Source organism: Vombatus ursinus, unplaced genomic scaffold (assembly GCF_900497805.2).
Source record: "Vombatus ursinus unplaced genomic scaffold, bare-nosed wombat genome assembly UNPS02014812.1, whole genome shotgun sequence".
NCBI lineage: Eukaryota > Metazoa > Chordata > Mammalia > Diprotodontia > Vombatidae > Vombatus > Vombatus ursinus.
In genome coordinates this window covers 36,297,249-36,320,857 of record NW_020954590.1, presented here as the reverse complement: position 1 = coordinate 36,320,857, position 23,609 = coordinate 36,297,249, and the positions used below count along the sequence as shown (strand labels likewise).

The 23,609-nt window shown below is 36.0% G+C and overlaps 1 protein-coding gene across 2 annotated transcripts in view; it reads left to right on the top strand.

The window, feature by feature from the left end:
• The window catches only part of LOC114053904 (guanine nucleotide-binding protein G(olf) subunit alpha), a 375,336-nt gene that overhangs the window by 241,073 nt on the left and 110,654 nt on the right, over positions 1-23,609 (top strand). For both annotated transcript variants that reach the window (XM_027877025.1, XM_027877024.1), the window contains exon 5: positions 3,255-3,352. In XM_027877025.1, the coding sequence (XP_027732826.1) occupies positions 3,255-3,352 (98 nt within the window). The remainder of the gene's footprint in view (positions 1-3,254; positions 3,353-23,609) is intronic.

The following is a 23,609-nucleotide window of genomic DNA, read 5'->3' as shown; positions in this document are numbered from 1 at the left end:
AGCCCCTAAAATTTACTTTTGATAAGGAAAGAGTAAATGTAAAGAAAAAAAAAAAGAACAGAGACTGTTCATTCATAGCTACATGGCAGTTATCTCTTCATTGACCTGGAGGCCTTCAACATTTCTTCTTCCTCACTTGAAAACTTCCAGAGAACAGAGAGTTCATATTGAGACTTTTGTATGCAAACTCAGGTTAATCTCAGCAGCCAGTCATGAAGCTTCCATGTAGATATTGCATATGTTCTGAGCACTCAATCTTAAGGGTCCAGTTGCCTCCATTATACAATACGATAGCGCATCCAGAGCATATATTAATACAACAGTTAAATAACTATGAAAAGCCAAATTAGTGGCATAAACAATAATCAGTGTAGACTATAACACCATAAAACCTGCCTTTCATTTTTCCATCTTTTACTTGAGGGGAATATTCTGTAGTGGCTCTATGTTTAAGCAATTTTTCTTTTGCAAACCAGGATCCTAGAAAGCTGTTCCTTTGGGAAGTAGAAAATCTCATTGGCTCTCTAGTAAAAAGAACTAGGTTCAGATCCCACTTCTGCCTCTTGCTAGCTATGTAATCTTGGACAAATCATCTTGTTTCTCTGGGACTCAGTTTCCCTTTCTGTAAAATAAGGAAGTTGATTACGAGATTCCCTGGGGACATTCCACCTTTAAATCTATGAGTCTAAAAGAATCAACTTGAGTACAGGGAAGTAGATATAATAGGTAGCTAGTCCAGGACAATAACAGTTATTCATTGCCCTCAGGGTTTGTATCTTATTTTAGCTCTGCCTATGAACCGAGTATCTGCCATGAGATACTGGCCTGAAAAGGAGTCCAGGAGTAGTGGGAGCAACATGTGACCTCACAACTCAAGAAAAGAGATCATGGAGAACTAGCTTATGTAATTTTAGGCAACATGGCTGAGAGAGGGACTTGGGCCCTCTTGTCAGTTTTGAGCAAGAATTAGAAGAGCCAAAATTTCACCAAAAGGGCACAAAGCAGCTGTTACTTGTATCTCATAAGTGTGCTTCTGGTCCAAGTCTGTGACTGTTACATTCAAAGCTAGGTTATCAAAGTAGATTATGCAAGGGCTGAGACTTCAGCATTATAGAAATATTCCCAGATGTTATCTTTCTCTATCAGAAACTTTGAGTTTAATCCATCATACAGACTAAGCCGGATTGGAATAGCCAAGACCTAAGACAACATTAAGAAGAAGACATTCACCTGGCCAGAGGAGGAGAACTAAAAAAGATCAAATCCATACACATACATATGTATAGAAGACTAGGCTTCCAATGTAAAGCTTTGCTGTGAATCTGAAACCCTTTCCTGTTGCTAACCTTTTCCCCTATGCCAGCTTCCCTTTGGCTTATTAGTAATACCTTCAGGGAGGCAGATGAGGATCTAATTTTGTTTAGATTTCCTAATCTAAAGTTCCTTCTGCCACTTTAAAAAGCCAATCAGAAACATCATTATCATTAGATAATTCTAAAACAAATTATCATCCAAAGTAATACGTCTAAATGATTCAAATTGAAGTTATTTTTTCCTCATAGGCTCTAGATTGATTATATTGTGTGTTTTATCATGCCACAATGTGCATAGCATTACATATATATTTTGTCACCGTAATAATATAGCCTCGATTGCAGATGTTGCTTTTATTTCCCAACTACAACTTTATAACCAGGTGATGGCATAGGCCTGACCACGTCATTGGTCAAAAATCTTCAGAGGCTACTTATTGCCCAGGATAAAATATAAACACATCTTGCCTTTGCAATCAAGTTCCAACATGGCTCTCTAGACTTATTTCCTGTTCCTTCTCCCTTTATGCACTGTGCTTTTTAGCCAGATTTTCCTGTTAGCTGTTTTTTAAATTCAGATTCCATTTCCTTTTTCTGTGGCTTTTCACAAACTACCTCCCCTGCTGTTGACATACACTGTCTTCACTTCTGCCTCTCAGAAGCTTTATCTTCAGGTGTCACTTCCTTATGTGGAGCTTTTCCTGATTGCTTCAGTAGTTATTGCTTTCCCTCTCCTCAAGTTAGCTTGCATTTAGTTATCTGTGTGAATTTCCTATTTTCCAGTAGAATTTAAATTTTTCTAATGCAAAGAATGCTTCATTTTTGTCTTTATATCCCCATTTTCTAGTGTGGAAGGACCTCAATATGCTTCCACATTAACATCCTTCCTGCCTCATAGGGTAGGTGCTTAAATGTTTATTGTTGCTATTAGTGGATGGATTCAAGCTTCCAAGAGTAGATTCTATATATTTTGTTGTACATTATTCACATCTTTAAATATTGTTCATGATTCTATGGTTCTATACTTTTCATTTTTCTCCTAAGGACCTCTAATAATATGAAAATATCTACAAATTGTTTTGCTACTTTAATCACATAATTTTCCCTAATTGCTGAAATATAAATCTAGAGATCCGCCTTTATTCTAAAATTAGGAAAACAATCATTTTGGAGAATGCTTCATTATAATTGCCAATATATTATTCAGTTTCTTAGAAACAATATGGTGCGGTTGAGAAAGGACTGGCCTTGAAGTCAAGAAGACCTGGGCTTTAGGTACTGCCTCTGATTCATACTAGCAGTGTGACCATGGACAAATCACTTAACCTCTGAGAAAATTGCTTGGAGTGACATTAAGGCATAAGGAACAGACCACTTGCTGATGTCCCACAGCATGGCATTGTAGAAAGAGTTTCCACACTCTTAAGTTCCCAAAGTCTGGCTTCTGCCCTACCCAAGCCCCAAATGCAATCATGATTAGTGCTGTGACCACTTGTTCAGAGTGTGCAGATAAATACTAGTTTTGATTCATTTTTGCTACTTTAAAATGGATTAGATAATTCAACATTCTAAGAATTAATATTTTGAATGATTTTTTCTTAGGATTATTTCTTTGCCACCACAGTAATACATTTTCTCTACCTTGTTTGTGACATAACCATGACTAAGATATAAAATGTAAATGACAGGAACTAAAGCAGCACCTGTAATTATAGTATATTTTTTGAACTGCTGAAGTTGAAATGTTAAGTTACTGATTATTGAGAGTCTAAAAGTTGTACCAGTCGCTGTATTTGCAGTAATGAATACCACTAACTTTCCATTTTTCCCCCTTTAAAATTTGTATTTTCTCCTTCAAATTTTTAGAAACAAATATTTTATTGTTAACTTTTTAAAAGATACAAATTACATACTCTCTAATCTGCAACTTCTAATTTTCAGGAATTCTTTGATCATGTAAAAAAGCTTTGGGATGACGAAGGAGTAAAGGCATGCTTCGAGAGGTCAAATGAATACCAACTGATTGACTGTGCACAGTAGTAAGTGTTTGTTTTTGTGAAATTTACATCCAAGAATGTCATCATGTAAAATAGTGATGAAGAATAGTCATATTCTTGATTTATGCTTCCTACTTAATCCTGCTCGTGTTTTTATACATATGCATGGGGAAAAAACAGGTGACCTTTTTATTATGGGAAGCAATAAAAATTTCTTATTTGTTTGGATTGCTGGCTAAAATCCAATAATATCAATATCTACATTGGGGATACAAAGAACAAATTCACTAATTCACATCCTAATTTCATTTATTTTTTAAATTAAGCTGTTTCATCAAAATTTTCATTGTCCTTTACTAAATGATAAAACATTTGATTTTTCATTAAAATACTTGAATTTCAGTGTCTTGCATTTCATAGCAGGGACCCAGACTCAGTCATTTATTTCAATGCTACCTACACTTATAATTAAGGCATAAGGTCTTTCTAAAGAAAACAGAAACATGAAGAGAATTCTGATTCATGAATTTGCTCATTTTTTTTTTATCCCTGATGGAGACATTTGTCCATTCTCTTCTACTGTTACAAATAGAGGTACATTTAATAACAACCAGAAAACAATGTGCTTCAGGAAGTTTTTAAATATGCAAGCTTTCCAAGTATTTTAACTACTTTTATACCAAGAATTTATTTAATTGGTTTTCTTATATAGCTATTTCAATAGCTGCAAATGTAACTTAATTTTCAAGTGCAATAAAAACTAAAACTGACGTAATAACAGAGAGGAGCAGAAGGGCAGATAATCCACAAGTGATTTACACTTTTCTTTGGAATATATTCTCAGGTGTATATTTGAATATGGATTTCACTAATAATCAGGGAATTCACAATACTTCTTACTAAATAATCAAGCCACATTTTGAAGGCCTGATTCTGGAGGACTTGGGGAAACTTCACCATCCTGCTTCCTTACTAAACTCCCACCCAATTTCCTATTCCCTCTATTATGAGAATGAGTAGCATCACCTCTCAGACTGAATAGAACAACCAAGTATAAACTGTCAAACAATAGGAATTTTATAGTCTTCTATGTGTCAGTCAGAGAATGCAAACAAAAATGAAACAGTCTCTGCTCTCAAGGATCTTGTATTCTATCACATAAAACTGAATTGATTACTTATGATAAATGGGAGGAAGTAATCAAGTGTGTTAATCAAATGTATTTTCTATTGTACCAGGTTCAAAAGATGCTTATTTTGTTAAGAGAAACTTTATAAGTAACAATATAACACAAACTTGAAACCAAGTTACAGGGTGAAAAATATCACAATGAAGAGACTTCGCTGTTGTGAAATTTAACTTCATTGTTTTTCTCAGGTGCATTTGATTTGAGACCGAGATAAATCAGTTGTAAAATAGTGCTACTAGGAAACATTATAGCTATCTTTCACTGCACATAATTGGGAAATGTTGCATATGATATTTCCTTTTCACTGAATGATCTTTCCACTATTGTGAGAATGTATTTTAGTTTTAATACTATTTTGTATCAAATATTTTTGAGAAATAATTTGTAAATATAGATCACATTACTATCCATAAAGCAGTGTCTGTATGATTATGAAATGCAAAATCTCCATTGTGTACTTTGAGACAGTTACCAAGGACTTTTCCCCAACCAGATTTTTGTCTGAAAAAGTCAAATGAATAATAAATGCACTGCCTTCAACAAATATTACTTGCAAATAATTTCCTAGCAAAATAACATTGTTTTGCTGAGAAAGGTGAGGCACTGCATGGTATCAACAGGTTACAATAACATGTTTTATCTTATTACTACTTCTATCATTAAGGAAAGCATAATAACAAAGATATAAAAGACTACTGTGCTAAAAATGCTACATCTTTGGATGACTGTGAAAATGAAAGCCTATTTCAGGCCACAGAACATTTTAATTTGTTCCCATTTCCTATCTAAAGAACACAAATAGTAAAAAAAAAAAAAAATACAACCAGCAAGATTTTGTAGCTGTTTTGTAAATCACGACTGATTTTGGACAAGTAGGTTTCATGAGAGCCTTTTTGTAAGCACTTTATAGTTACTAATCTGGATTCAAGGCTCTTCTCAGAGTTATGTCAGATTAATACTCTCTACTCGAGTGCAAAGTAAAACAGAAGCAAGAGGTTGGATGGCTTACCGTTTAATGCCACACAGAGTTAGAAGAGAGGTTGAAATTGAAACTAGTCTTGGTAAACACATCTTTTGCATACTCTGTAACTGTGCTTCCAGGTTAAAAATTTGCAAAGTAATTATTCCAAATCAAACTTGAACTCTGTTCTCCTTTCCCCAGTGTACTTTATTTTGCTCTACCTCTTGCTAAAAGGTTGTTCCTTGAAGTTACTTCCTTGGTACACCCCTAGAGAAACCAGAACTCCTTGAAGTAGCTGCAGTTCTAGTGGGCCTAGAGCCATGAGGTTGGATTTCTGGCACAAGAATACAGTCCTGAGCCACCTTGAAAATAAATATTGAATTACCCGTATGAAATGTGAAAAGGGAAAAAAAAATCAAAGAAAAAATAGTAGTGAAAAAGTCCCTCAAACATACATAAATGTGCCATTTGTCTTCAGTTTTTGAAGGCTCCTTCTTCCCTCCTCCTTATCTCACATCACTCAGATATATTCCCCTACTATTGCTTCCTTCGTACCAATCTTGAATGAAGTGGTGGCCCCTCTCCTTGCCAAGGCAAGCCTTTTTATATACACCTTTCAACCCACTCTGTCACATCTTTAGCTTACTGTCCAACTGGCATCATCATTCCTTCTCTAATCTTTACTGCCTAGTTATCTATTGGTTCCTTCTCTGCTCTCTACGAAGTTCATGTTTCCCCAGTCTTTAAAAACCCTCGTTTATACCATCCCCACTACCTGTTGGCTATTAACACTTGTCATTTTCTCAGCTATACTTCTGGAGAAAACCATCTACACTTGTGCTTCCACCTTCTCTCTTCTCATTCATTTCTAAACCTTCTGCAATCTAGCTTCTGAACTCATTATTTAATTGAAACTGCTTTCTCTGCAGTTGTCAATTATTTCTTAATTGCCAATTCTAATGGCCTTTTCTCAATCTTCATCTTTTTTTCATTTTTTTTTCCTCTTGGTCATCCAGACATAGATGTCTTATAGGCATCTCAAACTCAACAGTTCCAAACCCATAACCTCCTCATGCAAATCCTTCACTTTTTCCAACTTCCATATTATCACCATCATGATCCAGTTCACTCAATCTCACAGCCTCAGTCTCATCCTTTAGCCCTTTACTCTTACTTACCCCACCTATTCAACCTTTTGCATTGATCTTTGCATTGGTTGACCCTCATGCATAATATTCTCTCCCTCCTCATCTCCAACACTTATCTTCTGAAGACTCAGCTTACCTACCTTTTGAGGGAGGCCTTTCCCAAACCCCACTGCTGTTAATGACTTCCCTCCAAGTTTACATTCCATATACTCTCTATATATCTTTTATGTTCACTATTACTTCTATATTGTCTCCTCCATTAAGATGTGAGCTTCTTGAGAATAGAGACAAAGTTTTGCCTTCCTTTCTTTCCTCAGATATTTTCTGTGCCATTTCCTGTCATGTACTAAGCATTACTTTTTGATTAATTGATAGATATTTGTTTCTAATTTAAGTCTCAGAATATAGGTTGTAAGTAAATGCAAAATTTGAAAATGAACAATCCAAAACAAATTTCATAGCAATTTGTATTGATTTCATATTTTATTCAAAATGAATCTATGATCCCAGTGTGGTTATTCTCTCTAACAGTAAAGATCACAAACCACACATACCTACCTATCTTGGGTGACTCTTGCTCATGTCCTCTCATTTAGTATCCTATCAACTGTAAAATACGTTTATGCATTGTATCTTTATGTTTTTAATTGAATTTTTTCAAGGTTAATACACATTAATAAGGTTGAGGAAAATCATTAGCAAAATCAAGCTACTCTTACCTACCCATTTTGGGGGTGGCCTTGATCCTATCAGCAAATCTCATGGTGAGATAGTCATTGTAACCACAAGAAGAATAAAGGAAATTTGAAGCTCTCCCTATGTAATCACAAGAAGATTAAGAGAAATTTTAAGTAGTATATAGGTCACTTCCAGATTTTGCCCTATTCCTATAATTCATTCCCTTCTCATATCCCCTATTCAGAACACTTATCTTCAGTGATGATGATGATGATAAATCATATTTATATAGTATTTTAATATTTATTTGTTTTATTTATATTTATTATAAATACTTTATATTTATAATATTTATAAATAAATATTATATTTATTACTTATATATTCTGTATATACAGATAGCTCTTGCATTAGGCAAATTCAACTTTATGTAAAAAATTCTGAAACACACCTGTGTTAACTTTACTGTACAGTACTGTGTGCTCTCTCTCCACTTTTACCCCTCAGTTTGACATTCAGTGACCTCCCACCCTACCCCCAAAAAAACCCCTTTTAGGAAAACCTTCCAAGTGAAAGCAGAAGATTGGAGGCTCAGAGAGACCACTGCCACCAGATGGGGGCTTTGCTTGAAACCTCCTTCTCCAAAAGAGAGGAGACCTTTCCCCTGCTCCATCCGCCTGCCCACCCATGTGTTTGTCTTCAGTTCATCAGCAGTTGGGTACCACATGTCTTTCCTCAGCTTGCATGTTACCCATCCTCTCCCGTCTGTGTTCATGTCTGATTCCCACATGTCTTCTGGCCAGGCCTCCAAGTGGCTAGCCGCAGCCCCTTGCATGTTCCTACTCCTCCTGCTCTCACTTCTCTGTCCTAGCTCCCATGTGTCCTTGAACTCTGCCAGCCACCTTCCTCCATGGCACATGCTTTCCTCTCTTCCTCCTTCCCTCCTTTCCCCACATCCACTGGCAAATTCCCATTAAGTAAAAAGTGTTTTTCTTAGAGTTCTGCAGAAAGGTCTACTTATGGAAAGCAAGAACTGTCTGTAATCTAATTTAGTCTAACAACAGATAAGCTCTATTTGTACTATCCCCAATGACAAGGGCAAAATAGTTGCCAAAATCAGTGGTTAGGAATGTAGAAAGAGACCTAGAATAATGTGTTCTCTCTGAAGCTAAGAGAAAAGAGATGGGAGAAATGGTGCAGTTAGTAGTGTCATAAGGTAACAGGAAAGTGAGGAGAATTTTGTCTAAACCACTGAATTTCATGGCTAGTAGATCATTTAGGATCTTTGAGAAAGTGGTTTCAGAAAATTAGAAGGAGCCAATTTACCAAGAATAAAAAACAGAGCATGTAGTAAGAAAGGGCAGCTGGGTAGTACAGTGGATAGAGTGCCAAGCCTGGAGTCAGAAAAATTCAATTTCGTGAGTTCAAATCTAGCTTCAGACACTAGCTGTGTGACCCTGGGCAAATCACTTAACCCCTTCTTTGCCTCAGTTTCTTCATATGTAAAAAATGAGCTGGAGAAAGAAATGGCAAACAATTCCAATATCTTTGCCAAGAAAACCCCAAATGGGGCCATGAAGAGTCAGACATGACTGAATAATAACAGTGAGAAAGTAAAGACATTGGACAACTTTTTCAAAAGTTGAATAGTTAAAGGAAATAGAAAAAGGAAACTGTACCTAGATGAACTTCCTTTCTGAGTTTAAGCAACTGCTCTCTTAGGTTTGGGGAGACCTAAGAATATTTGTTGAAGGATAAGAATTCATCAAAGAGGAGATATTGAAGTTGTATAAGAGGGAGGACATTGCTAGAGAGAAAGAGGTCAAAGGTTCAGGTTGAAGGGTTAATGATGCTAAATTTTTTTGAGAAATGGAGAAGAGGTGACAAAGTTCAAGTCTGATCTTTTCTATGATCTAGGAGAATGAATACCTTTAGGAAATTTAGAGTATCATTAATGTTAAGTAAAAAGAAGAAAGGATTTGGAACAGTTATTGGGGGAAATGAGATCAGGAATTAATAATGGCGTAGTAGAATTGTTACACAATAGTGATGTCCCGGGTGAGATTCTGTGCCATGAATGTGTAGTAGAGCAAATTTTATTATTTTAATTATTTTTCTCATTGATGATCAGCACCTCTGGAGCAATAACAAAGAAATTGAGTAGTGGAAATTTCCCAGAGTTGAAGATTTTCAAATAGATAGTGACAAAAAACCAGAAAGGTGGAGGGTTCTGTTTAGTAGCCAAAAAAAACCCAAGCAAATAAAAACATGAAAGTAGTAGATCATAGAGTCAATGCTGGCAAGCAAAAAGCATTTATTAAGTGCTTGTTGTGTACCAAACACTATGCTAGGCATTGAAGATACAAATTAAAAGAAAAAGACAGTCTAATTCTAATGGAAAAAATAACACACAGAAAGAAGCAGAAAAGTGATAGGGGAGGGGAAGAAGTTATCCATACCAGGAGCATGGTGTCCAAGTCTAAAAACTCAGAAGCAGAGTTGGGAAAGGAATTAAAATTGACTTGCCTGGACCCCTCCCCAAATGGAAGCACTAGGAGGAATTCACCAATGGAAAAAGAGTGCCAGCATAGCAGAGGGATGTTCCAGGTTGAGACAACAGCTGTACTTGATGGCAGAGTCTGTGAAGCCAGAAACAGAACTAGGAGAAGAATAAATGCCAGGTGTGGAAGCATTTATATGAAGGCAGAGTGAGAGAGATCACTTGGGAGAGTAGGCTTAGAGAGCATAGATAGTAAGCTAGAAGGTTTTACTTAGACTGTAGCCAGTCATTCGGAAAACTTCTACATAGATAATGTCCCCTGTTCCCAGTTTCATTATCAATATCATTTTATTTATGAGGGTATTGATAATGAAATTGAGTACAGGGAAAATGACCTGTGTAAGGAATACTAATTTTGAATTGGTAAGTAGAACCAGAAATACAACTTAAGAATAAATTACATAATTGCTCACATAGCATGGGGGTTGGGGGGAGAGAAGGTAGGAGGAAGGAGAGAAGGAGTAAACCGTAGGGTTTTTTGTAATGGTTGGCTAGAGAAGGGCTCCTTTTATAAATTTGTTATTGGAACTCCTAAATATAAATTTATTTCAGTGATCCTACATGTGGTGACTCCCCTTCCAGGTCTCAATTGCTTAAGCTACAAGGAGTTGGGAGGGCAGGAGAAGGAGTGGTAATCAGCAGCCAGTTAAAAGTGGTGCATCAAAAGACAGAGTGATAGGCACTGACCATGCTTAACATGGGGACGCATACTTCTCCACAGAGCCTTTTCTGATTGTGCCATTTGGAAATTATCCTTCCTCCTTGGAATTCTCATAGCACTTTGTATCTTGCACACATTCAAATTCTGAACATATCTTCTCTATCTTACTAAATTATTAGATTCTTTAGGACAAGAAGCATGTGTTATTCTTCTTTGCATCTTGTCTCAGCAGTTGGCATAAGTCCTTGCACATCATAAGTCCCTCAGTAAATGTCTGTTGAGTCCAGTGGAATGGAATGAGATTAAATTATTATGCCTCTTACAAACACCAAAAAAAAAGCTATAATTTGTGTCCTCCTCTTTTCCAGTCTAGCACTAACATTCCTTGTTTTCCTTTTATGAAAATTGATCTCTTGATATAACAAAACAAATGTATATTGTAACATACATGCATGTGTATGCATATTTTTACAGATACACATTTAGAAACACCAGATAGGTACTTCAACCTTTCTTTTCGCATTCTAATCTTATAACCTCTTTGCTTCTTCTTGATCCATTCTTCCTTTAAATTACACTTCCATGTTCTATTCATGTTCCATTTATTCCTGCCATACCTCCCTCACCCTTTCTATCTTCCCTTTATGGAGGATTAAACAAGCTGTTACACGGAAAGAGTTTTGCACACCTAGAAGCACTGCATAAATAATATGAATAACATAAAATTGTTAATAATAATATTGGTGTGGGTTGTCATTTCTCATTAGAGTGTGAGCTCCTTGATGGCAGGTACTGTCTTGCTAGTTATATTTGTATCATCATCACTTAGTACAATGCCTGGCATGTAGTAAGCATTTAATAAATGCTTTATCATCATCATTGTTATTTACTTCTTCAAAGCTGTCACCTTCTTTAAAAGCACAGGCCATAGATCTACTCTGAAGACCTAAGCTATTTTTCTGTAGCAACGTATTGTTCATTCATTGGGTGGCAGGAATAACAAAGCATTAAGACATGAGCTGGCAAAGGAAACAAAAGAGGAATGAGGCTTAGGTGGACTGGAAGGGAGTGGGAGATGATGGATGTTACGTTGTGTGGGCTGTGCAAAGAGCAGAATCTTGAACTTTTTGTAATAAGGAGAAAGCCAAGAAAGTTTTTAACTAGCAGATTTGTGGACAGAAAAGTAGAAGATGTTAGTGTAAATGGGTAATTTTTAGTTGGACTGGAAAAGAGGAAATGTGAGTAATGAAGGCAAAGTCCTATGCCAATATAAATTTGTATTGTGGCCATGGGGAGGGAAAGGTTACATTTTAAAGCTGTCTCCAGTTTGGAGAAAGAAGCAGCAGAATATAGCAAAATGAAAGAAGATGGGTATTGATTTAGGAGTGTTGTCAGACTCAAATAGAAACCTATCCCTGAAGGCCACATATTAACAGGAAACCACAAATTAACATTACCTATGTTATATTGCATTTTTATTTCTTTTGCTAAATATTTCTTAATTACATTTTAATCTGGTTCAGGCTGCACTCAGGAGTTTTATACTGGTAGTGATGGGAAATCCTGAAAAAAAATGAGGGCAACTTGGAAAACAGTAAGCTACTGTTAACCTAAGCATTAGTTTAATGGAATGAAACAGACAGGTTTCAGTATTCATGGTGTCAGAAAGAGAGTTGGGGTGGAAATACCTGATATGTACAAAGAGCACCTTAACTGTTTACCTGATATGCTACACTATTCCCTACTGCTTTAAGAGACAATATATAAAAGAATCGTAAAGGATAGGGTTGCTTTGACTTGAATTGCTTCATTCCCCCCTAAAAATAGGGGAAACTGGGTCAGCTAGGTGTCTCAGTGGATAGAGCACCAGCCCTGGATTCAGGAGGACCTGAGTTCAAATCCGGCCTCCGATACATAACACTTACTAGCTGTTTGATCCTGGGCAAGTCACTTAACCCCATTGCCCAGCCCCACCCCAAAAAATAGGGGAAACCAAAAAATATTAGTTTTCAGACTTATTTAAGATCATTTCACACTGGCCAGAGGAAATGAGTAAGGGACCTGCCTTGTAGCTTTATCATGAACACAGTGCTGGACAGGGAAATATTTCTGGGCAAGAAGATAGCTAGTGTTTCATTAAAACTGCCTGCACATCTTTCTTTCCATACTGATCATTGCCTTCCTAAGTTGTCATCTGAAGGAATAGGGAATCAAGCTTAGAAGCTAAAAGAAAACAGAAAGGTTATACAGTTCACATCTCCCTAATTTGCAGATAAAGAAATTGAAGCCCAGAGGAATTTAAGCGAGTAGCACAAGAGTCTCATGGTTGGTTAGAGTTAGACACAGGACCAGAATCTAGGCCTCTCGACTTCCAGTCAACTCTGCTAAATCCAGTTGTGTGTGTGTGTGTGTGTGTGTCTGGGTGTCTGTGTGTGTGTGTCTGTGTGTGTGTGTGCGTGTGTGTGAGTGCCTCACTATTAAACTCACCTTTCCAAGTCTAGGCCCTCCCAGTTTCTGAAATATTTGGATAAAGTAAGGAGTGAGTCAGAAGAGGTGCACAGATACAGATGGTTTTGATAAGAGCTGTCCCAAGATATTCTGTTTTTTTACTGAGACTTGTGCCATAGATTTCAGAGTACTTGAGGAGTAATGCCTGAGATTCAAATAGTTTTGGTGGGAGCTGTCTGAAACTTTTCTGTTATTTATTTACGGGCTTTTTCAGTGCATTTCAGAGCACTACAAGAGTTATTGATTGAGCTATTGAAGGGGAAAAGAAAAGAGCAAAGCTGAAAGAGTCCAGCAGTGTCACAGATTAGATGATTTAGTTCAGTAGACCGGAAAAAAAAAAAGGAGAAAAAGAAACCCTTGGTTCCAATTCCATTTCTCCTAGTTCCTTCAGCTTGCTTTCATTTTTACCTCTAAATCCAAATCTTTATCACATTCAGATCACTGGAATCTATTTACAAGAAGGGGAAAAAAGAAGAATAATCTTGGTTTGGTCTGAAAGGTTCAGTTTTATCAACCATGGAATTGGTTGTATTTTAAGATTCATTGCTCCCAAATTGGTCATTGTTAACAAGACTGGAGGGAAAATTGTATTAACAAAAGGTGAAATTCTGAAGTAGATAGTTTATATTGAGAATTTCTTCTTCCCTCCTCCTCCTTTTTACATCCTCTGGGGACCCTTTTCATAGCCTCTGTCCCCCATCCAAGAAATGTTGGCGCCATATTCCCTAATCTCTTAAAAGTTGCTTGTCCTAGATCTCAACATTTTAGGGTATCTGAGACTTCCAAAGTGATATTGATACCCCATAGGTAATTTAACAAATGAATGGGCATGGACTCTCCTTTACCTCCCAGGTTAATAGTGACCTGGAGATATGTCCCCCAATTCTGCACCCCAACATAGAAGTATGGTGCTAATGGTCGAAGATTCAGACCTAGATGACTGGAGATGGCTTGTATTGAGACTAATCAGGGGCCTGGGAGCACAACTCATATCTTATCACAGGCCTAATCACTATAGGCCAGCACTAATTAGATAATTTGTACAATCTTCCCACCCATTAAAGAACAAAGAAAGTTAGAAATAAAATTATATTTTCTTTTTCTTCCCTTCTATTCATTTCTTTTCTTGACCTCAGCTGTAAGGGGGAAAAGAAGGGTAGGGAACTAGCATTTATTTACTATTTACCATATATCAGGCATTGTGCTAGGTGCTTTATAAATATTATCTAATTTAATCCTCACAGGAACCCAAAAAGTTGGGTCCTGTTATCATCCCTATTTTGCAGTTGAGGAAATTGAGGCAGACAGAGGTTAAATGACTTACAAAAAGTCACACAGCTAGTCAGTGTCCGAGACTAGATTTGAACTCAGGTTTTCCTGATTAAAGGCCCAGCACTTGTTCCATTGTACCACCTAGCTATATATCATCCATTTATATTTGTCCCCTAATTGAATAGCACCTATCAGAGTTTTCAGTATAAAGGTTATGATTATCTAAGACACATAGCTCAGCTATGCCAACTGCCAGCCATCAATGCCAGTCCTAGTTTATTTGACTAATTATATCACATGATTACCCAGATTGTAGAGAATTCTGACTTCAAAAAATCCAAATTAATACTTTTTTTTATTTTTAAAAACTCTCCTCAGTAAGTAAAGAAGAGCTCAGTGCTGTGTATCAAATGAGTTATAAATCAAATTTTGAGTCTTAGAAACATGTTGAGTAAGTTTTCGACATTATCATTCAAAAAAATCATTCAGTAATTTGTGTAGCTGAAGGATAAAGAGGAGAGATTAGGACAAAGAGTTAGGGATCCTTGTTAGTGATCCATGAATTAAAGCTGCAGTTTCTAGCAGGGAAAGCCTTTAGCTTTGATTTGTCCCCTCTCTCCTGTGTTTTGAATATAATCTACATAGTTGACATATTAGTGTATGACAGAAAACTTGGGATAGATGAAAAACCATGACCAAGCTGGATTTTCCCCTTGAGTTCTGACAGCTTGACTTGTAACAGAAAAAAGACTTAAACTATTTCCCCTCACAACTAAAATCATACAACAAGTCTGTGTTCCCCACTGAGAATATTTCACAGCTACAAACTATTTTTAAGAAACACAGTAAATTCTTAAACATCTATGAAAACTTCTCTTCCAAAACCAATAGATGGCTTTTTACTCTAATTCTCAGGTTGTTGGATTTTGACTCAATTTTTGTATCGCTGCTTAATAATAATCTTTTTTCTCTTTGAGCAACTGTTTCGGGAGGTTTCTGATGTCAAATGTGTACTACACACAGATATGCATATCAAATGCATTTCATAGTTATATTGCAACAGCGTATTATTGCAGATAATTAATTGTGATCATCAATATGTTTGCTGTTCAGTAATTTTCAGTCATGTCCAACTCTTCATGATTCCATTTGGGATAATAGATAATGGAGTTGTTTGCCATTTCCTTTTTCAGTTCATTTACAAACGAGGAAACTGAGGCAAACGACATTAAGTGACTTGCCTAGGGTCATACAGCTAGTGTCCGAGGCCGCACTTGAATTAAGGTCTTCCTGACTCCAAGCCTGGTGCCCCATCCGCTGTGCCACCTTGCTGCCCAATCATGATTATAGCATATCCTAGAATTAGGAAAAATTGGATACAACTTTTTCCTCTCATTCTCCACAGTATCTAAATGGTCTTTAACTTATCTAGTAATGTGACTATAACTGAATAAATATTTCCTATAATCTGATCTTTCTATTCTAAATTATGACATTGATATATTCTTGGATCACCTGTATCCCTATTTGGGTATCTGTCCTTTGTAAGTTACTGCTCTATTTCCTTTGTTAATTGGAGGCATTGCTCTCAAAGAATTGCCCTAGTGACTAACCTTTATTGAAATGAAAATGAACAGTGTGGAGAGGAGGCAGTGGAGTGTGGTAGAGAGAACACAAGGTTTGAAGTCAGACATGGTTACCTCCATGGCCCTGGAAAGTTAATTAAATTCTTTGAGACTTAGCTCTGACAGTAAAATGAAGGAATTGGATGAGGTGACCTTTAAGGTCTCTTTCAGTGCTAAATTCACCATTCTCTGAATACTATATATGTATTTATATGTGTGTATATTCACAACTATACAAAGAAAAATGCACACAAATGAGCAATTAAGAAAATAAAAACCTCTGGCCCTAGCATTTAATTGATGCCCTAAATAACTTACTTTGTCTTAAAGATGTTGTCTTCAGTTTATTTAATTTTACCATTAATAAGGGGCAGCTAGATGGAAAGTGGATAGAGTACTGGGCCTGGAGTCAGGAAGACATCTTTCTGAGTTCAAATGTGACCTCAGATATTACTAGCTATGTGATCCTAGGCAAGTCACTTAAACTTCTTTGCCCCAGTTTCCTCATTTATTAAACGAGCTGCAGAAGGAAATGGCAAACCACACTAGTATCTTTGCCAGGAAAACTTCAAATGGGTCATGAAGAGTCAGACATGACTGAAAAACAACTGCACAGCAACCATTAACATTAAAATTACCCAACGGCATAAGTTCGAGACATTTAATTAAAATACATCAGAGAAAAACAACAATGATCAACCTGTGTGAAAACCGATTTTTTTTAACCATTTTAAAGAGCTATTTCATATACTGTATCTTGAAGGTTAGTAGACTCTGACTTTGCCAACCCATAGCACATAGTAGATTTCATAAATAAGCATCCAGTGTAGAAAATAGCATCACCCCTCAATCACTAGAAAATTGAATTCAAGAATGGTCATATTGTACTTATCCAAATGACGTAAATATTTTCATAGTGCATAGGGGAGGTGGTCTCCATCATCTATTGGACTCAGAGATTCAGGACTTTATAGACTTTTGTCAGGATCTTGATTTCGCACATGAACAACTAAGTGGCAAAAACAGGACCAAGAATACGTATGATCAATATTCCAGAGGCTCTTGGCTGCTATATACCCTTGTACTACCTGTAGCCTCTGAATGGTCTTAGGATAACTTTCTTACTTTGTTAAATCCTGAAACACATAAGCTATGAGGTAAATATTATTTCCCGATTTTTTAAATCTGAAGAAACTTAAGTGTGGATCAAATTCATCTAACATAGATAAAAATTAAGACTGGTGGCGAAATTAGCCAGATATCTTAATGGTTGGTTTTTGGTAGTATCTTATAGAGGGATTTTTCTGGCCTATCTCCATTTTAGGATTTCATGGGAAACATGAATTGTTCACATGTAAAAATATGTGTCCATGTATAAAACAGACTTTGTGTAATGCATTAGATATAGCAGCCCTGAAAAGTGTTGTATAGATCTTATGCAATCACCTAGATAGCATGATTTTAAAGATTAGGAAAGGACCTTCTTTCCCCTAAAAAAATGCTACCTTTCATCCTGGAAGTTTCCTAATAAGAAAGTTACCCATGGATTTTATCTCTTAAGATGTGAAAAAAGAGGAAAACTCTTAAGGTGTTATTTGTCTTCACTTCAGTGTAAATTTGTTTTGCTTTACTTCCTAAGGGCAGGTTTTGATAGGAAAAGAATTTAAAAATGTGTGGGGCTTATAAGTGGGTTAGGATGCTCTCAGAGTTATTTCACAATTTTGCCTAGGATTTGGCTTGGGTAAGCTCCATTTGTATCTGTAGTTTATCTGAACTTTTGTAAGTTGGTGTAATTCATCATAGTGTTCCATATTACTTAAGGAAAATTTTAAAGCATTGACTTTAGTTACTTTTGACAACAGCAGGGGCTGAAATTAGGTGGTTTTTTTTTTTTTTCAGCTGAACAGGTATAGCCCATTACATGCTAGCCCCACAGTGCACCAGCAGTTCTTATAATCCCTGACCTAGAGAGACCACCTTGGAGAAAAATGGCGTAATCCAGTCTTCTGGTCCTCAGTCTAAGGTGTTTCTGATGAGGCTGCCAAGAAGAGTGTTAGTTGTGTTTGTGATTTATGACAGCACAAAAAAAGTTCTGTATATCCATGTGAAAGCACTGTGGAATACTTATTTCCATGTTGGTTTAGCTGCCCCTTAAAAATAAATTGATGGTTTGAGAGGAAAGTGAATTGGCTCTGTAACCCTTCACTTACATCAGAGATTTACTCTGTAATTTATGAATTTTACATGAAGTCTAGTTTCATAGCATACATTAAATATTTCAACATTTTGATCCTTAGCTATTGAAATTCACATATGCTACCAAAGTATGAGACATCAAATTGAGATGAAGACTGTTTTAATTCCCCAATCTTCTGGTACTCCTCTCCCAATCACCTTGTATCTAATTCATGTGTATGTTGGTGTATATATGTGTATGTATACACACACACACATCTGTGGTGTTGTTGTTTAGTCTTAAAGTCATGTCCAATTTTTTGTGACCCCAATTAGGATTTTCTTGGCAAAGATACTAGAGCGGTTTGCCATTACCTTCTCCAGCTCATTTTATAGATGAGGAAACAACAGGGTTGTTTCACACAGCTAGTGAGTGTCTGAAGCCAGATTTGAAATAAGGTCCTCCTGACTGCAAGGCCCAGCACTCTATCCACTGCACCACCCAGCTGGCCCAAACTTTTCATTGTGAACAATTTTAACAATTTCTTTAACTTCCTAAATAATTATTTTTAATACTACTAACTAGGACACTGAAAGGTATGGACATACATATGGATTATAAATCTATATAATTGCTATATGTATGTATTTATATAATAATGTAAAGGCAAACCTCATCCTACATTTTATTTAAAACAAAGCCAGTCTGATAAGAGAGGTATCTAATTAATAAAGAACATAAATATTTTTTGCAATGTGCAGTTGAAACTGTACATAAATACCAAAGAGAATTAAGCTAAGTACATGTTCAGAACCGTTTGAAATTAGCTAGGGAAGACTTCCTGGGAGAGATTAACTTTGCTTTGGGAAATAGACATAAGCTGGAGAAGAACTAGAAGAGTATATCAGGCTGTTAAGAAGAGCATGCTTCGAAAAAAAAAGTCTGTAAAATTTCATTGGTCTAAAATGCCTTTTTGTTGTTGTTGTTCATTCAGTGATGTCCTACACTTTGTGACCCCTTGTGGGTTTTTCTTGGCAAAGATACTGGAATGGTTTGCCATTTCCTTCTCCAGCTCATTTTACAGGTGAGGACACTAGGTAAACAGGGTTAAGTGAGTTGCTCAGGGTCACACAGCTAGTAAGTGTCTGAGGTCAAATTTGAACTCAGGTTTTCCTGAATTCAGAATAGGCACTCTATGAACTGTACCTCCTAGCTGACCCAAACTGCTTTTAGTTATGAACAATTTTAATAATTTCTTTAACTTTCTAAGTAATTTTTGTTCATTTTTTCTAGGGGGGGAAATAATACTAACTAAGACACTGAAAAGTATACTAACAGTAGATACAGAGCTTGTAATAAACTCAAGATGACTTGACTTCACTTCCCACCTTTAACACATACTGTCTGTATGACCCTAGTTAAGGCACTTTATCTTTCAATATAGTATCCCAGACATTCTCTCCAAGACTCTAAGTTGCAGAGAAAAAAGTTGATTGGCACCAGTAGAAGAAATTCCACCTTAGTTAATTCTATTCACTGGTAAAATTATTATCCCATCAAATGACAATAATTCACATGCACGTAGCATGTTAAGTTTTACAAGATTTTGTCTCCATTCCCACCCTTTGAGACAGGTAGTGGTACAAGGATTTTGATGCCTCTTTTTTATGTCAGGAAACTGAAGCTCAGAAGGCATCATATGTCCTGTCACTGGTCTAGTAAATGTTGGAGCCAGGATTTTAATATCCTTGTCTTCTGATTCCTGTTCCAGCACTCCCACTCCGCCACGTTTCCTCTATACTATAGAAGTTGCTCTGCAAGTATACAGTGTCCAAACTGATAAATACCTGTAATGTGTTGAGTATTGCACTGAAGTACAGAAAACCTAGGTTCTAGTCACCATTTGACCCCTAGTAAGTCATTTACTTGCTTCAGACCTTAGTTGCTAGTTCAGCTTTCCTAGCTGCAAAATCAGGAATACTAAATGATCTTCGTCAAGCCTCCTGAAAATTTAAGTTTGTTAAAATAGTATTCTGGTTTAAACATTAGCTTGAGGATAAATTTAATATGACTTTGAATGCCTAAATACCCACGAAGAATGAAATATGTAGCTAAAAGAGAAAGTAGAGATATTCCATCCCAGGAACCAGACTCAACAGGACTGAGGTTAGTTAAAAAGCATACTTTATAATTAGGGCAATTAAAGCATGAAATGAGTTTGCCTCAGGAGATAGATATTTCACCATTACTAGAAGTGTTTGAGCAGAGGCTGGGCTTGTTAGGGATTTTGTAGAGAGGATTCATGCTTCAGGTAGGGGGTTGAACTACTCAACATTTAAGATTATTTTCAAATACAAGAATATATAGTTCTGTGACTTTTAAAATATATACACATGTATGTAATTACATATGAGATGAGATTCTTTCACACTTACTGAAAAACAGTAATGCAGCCTTCATTAGCAGGATAAACTTCCTTTACGTGGACAGTTTTTCGAATTATATCTTTGGGACCTGTCCTTGGGAACAGACAGGATATAAAATTTAATTAAATAAAAATGTTGATTATCATTCAGTCAGTAAATAATGTCAGGTAGGCATATTTTATGAGCACCAAAAAGATTTATTCAGCCCCTAGTTTTATTTAAAGATCTTCTTTCATTTCTGTGATATTACTCTTCATGATACATAAAAATTCAAGTAGTACTGCCATGATCACTATTTCCTTCTTCCTTTTCCTCAAGATTCCTCATCCCATTTCCACACCATCCATCTACTATGAAGAAAACAAACAGTTTTCTTTTGGGTCTGAGCGTATAAGGACAGACAAATTTTCTAAAAGTAAGAATTTATTTTATTAAGAAGCAAATTTTGCTTTCCAGTTTTAGAACCAAACTCTCTTTTATCAGTTTGTTTGGAAAGTAATGGCTGCACCAGTGGAACACAAGCTCTGGCAGAACCTACCAAGCTGGAAAAGTTTCCAGTGCTGAGCCCTTGGTCATGGTTGTTGTATGATGTCCAGCCCAACTCAGTTCATAGAGATTCATCTCCAAGTTAGTTATAGAATGATGAATTTTTTGGCCTCAGTATCTCTCAGAGATCATCTTAGTAAGGTATAGAAGGGATATATCCGTGTCCATAGAAAGAATATTCACGCCAACAAAACATATCCTTGAGGTACAGAAGCATAGAATCAATAGTTTAAAATATTAGCATTTTTCTTAGTGGTCGCAAAGGGAGATAGGGAAAGGATTAACATTAGTGAAATGTAAAGGATGGGATTCTCTTTGGAATAATTTAACAATGAATGATAGAAGATAAGTTTAACATTCTAACTTGGGATGTAAAGAGCAAGGGAGTAGAAGTATTTATCAATGAGTGATAGACTAGTTAGAATTCTTTTAAAATAAAAGAACATTTGTAACTATGAAAGTGTTACTAATAGTAAAGTATTTATTATATAAGCACCTGAAACAAAGCTAATTATTTTGCCATTTTTACATGCTTTGCAAAAAAAAATCATTTATTGTCCATTTTCTCTCTGAGGCACACAGGGACAAGAAGTAGCAGTGTTGGAATTCAAACCCTGGTCCTCTGATTCCAAACCTAGTGCTCTTTCCACCATGTTACTGCCTCCTCTTTCCACCTAGATAGGGAGACAATTTAAACACTTGAACATAAGTGGAAAAACAGTGTCCTAGATGAACCTAATGTAGTCAGCAAAATGTGCCACCAATAAATCTTGTCAGTTTTCATAGCTTCTGCCACTGTATTCCCTACTGCCCCACCCTCTGCCTCCAAGTAATAGAGTATTATACTGTTGTCAGAGTAGAATCATCTCAAATGGGTTTAGTTTTCACTTCATCATCAATACATTCATCAATACACTTCATCGTTGTTTCTTAAAATATGATTTAGAAAAAGATTTAATAATTTAAATCCTTAAATTGTCTTCTGCTAGCTAAAATATTTGATTTACTTCTTAAAAAATGTCTTTCCTTAAAATTCTCAGTTTTCCCCTTTCTTAGACTACCAAGAATAAATAGGATGAGTATGAATGTCATCAAATCAACAAGCATTTATTGAACTCATATTCCATGCCAGACACTGTGTAAAGAATGTAGTGTGTGAAGGAGAATAAGGTGTAAGAAGACTGGAAAGGTAGGAAGGGGCCAGATTATAAAGAGCTTTAAATGCTAAAGAACTCTATATTTAATCCTGGTGGTAGTAGGGAGCTACTGGGGCTTAATGTGTAACAGGGTGGCATGATCAAACCTATATTCAGAAAATTACCTATGCAGCTGAGTGGACAATGTTGTCAACAGAGTGAGACTTGAGGCAAGGAGACAGACCATTTAGAAGGCTATTATAGTAGTCCATTTGGAAGTTAATGAGGGCCTTACTAGGTTTCTGGTTGCGTGAGTGGAAAGAAGGGCACATAAAGGGGAGATACTGTGAAACAACATATAACTAATAGTCACTTTTCACAAGTTTTATTCTTTACTAGGACTCGAAAAGAAACTAAAGAGTATTGCATGTGTTAATCTTGCCATCTTCTTTTAAAATGTAAAGGCTGGCTTGCATAAAAAGTTTTAAATCTTTTTTTAAATAATGGAAAGTGGAAAATAGAGGTTATTTGAAGTTTAGGTGGTTGTTTATCCATTTGTAAAGTTGAAAGGAAGTGAGTAGATGAACTTGCTGTCACTTTACCTAAAATGTATCCACTTGTCACTTTTTGATATTAAGCACAAGCAGAGAAATGGGGATAAAAGTCATTATAAATGTCTGTACTGTATATATCTGTACTATTTTTCACTTGTACAATTTGCAATGTAATGTACCTGCTTCACTCTTTGTTCACTGCCACCACTCCATCATCCTCTCAGATATATATCTTTGTTTATATGCACTAGGCACAATATGTAGTCTTTATTATGTGAAAAATATTACAACTATTCTTTTGTATCCCCTTCTATTTGTATTCAATATAAAAAGTCAGAAATGGATATATTTTAGATGAAATAACAAAATCTCCTACTTACCTATTTAATAATTAAATAAATATAAATCTCTAAACTCTGACCAACTTCTATATTCCATTCTTCATTATTTTAAAAGATTCTAGAATTCTGATACAAAACAGGACACATGTATATACATATATATTTGATATGTACTGGTGATTCTGTGAGTATAGGGAAATGAAACTCCCTCCAAGGATACAGATTGACAACTGAAAATAATAGTTTTTTTTAAAATATATATATATATGTTTTTATTTATTTTTAGTTTTAAACATTTACTTCTATAAGATTTGGAGTTCTAAATTTTCTCTCCCTCTCTTCCCTCACCCCTCCCAAAGATGGTGTGTAATCTGATATAGGCTATATAGGTACAGTCATATTAAACTTATTTCCGTATTAGTCATGCTGTAAAGAAGTATTAGAATCAAAGGGAAAAACCATGAGAAAGAAGAAGCGAGAGAGAGAGAGAGAGAGAGAGAGAGAGAGAGAGAGAGAGA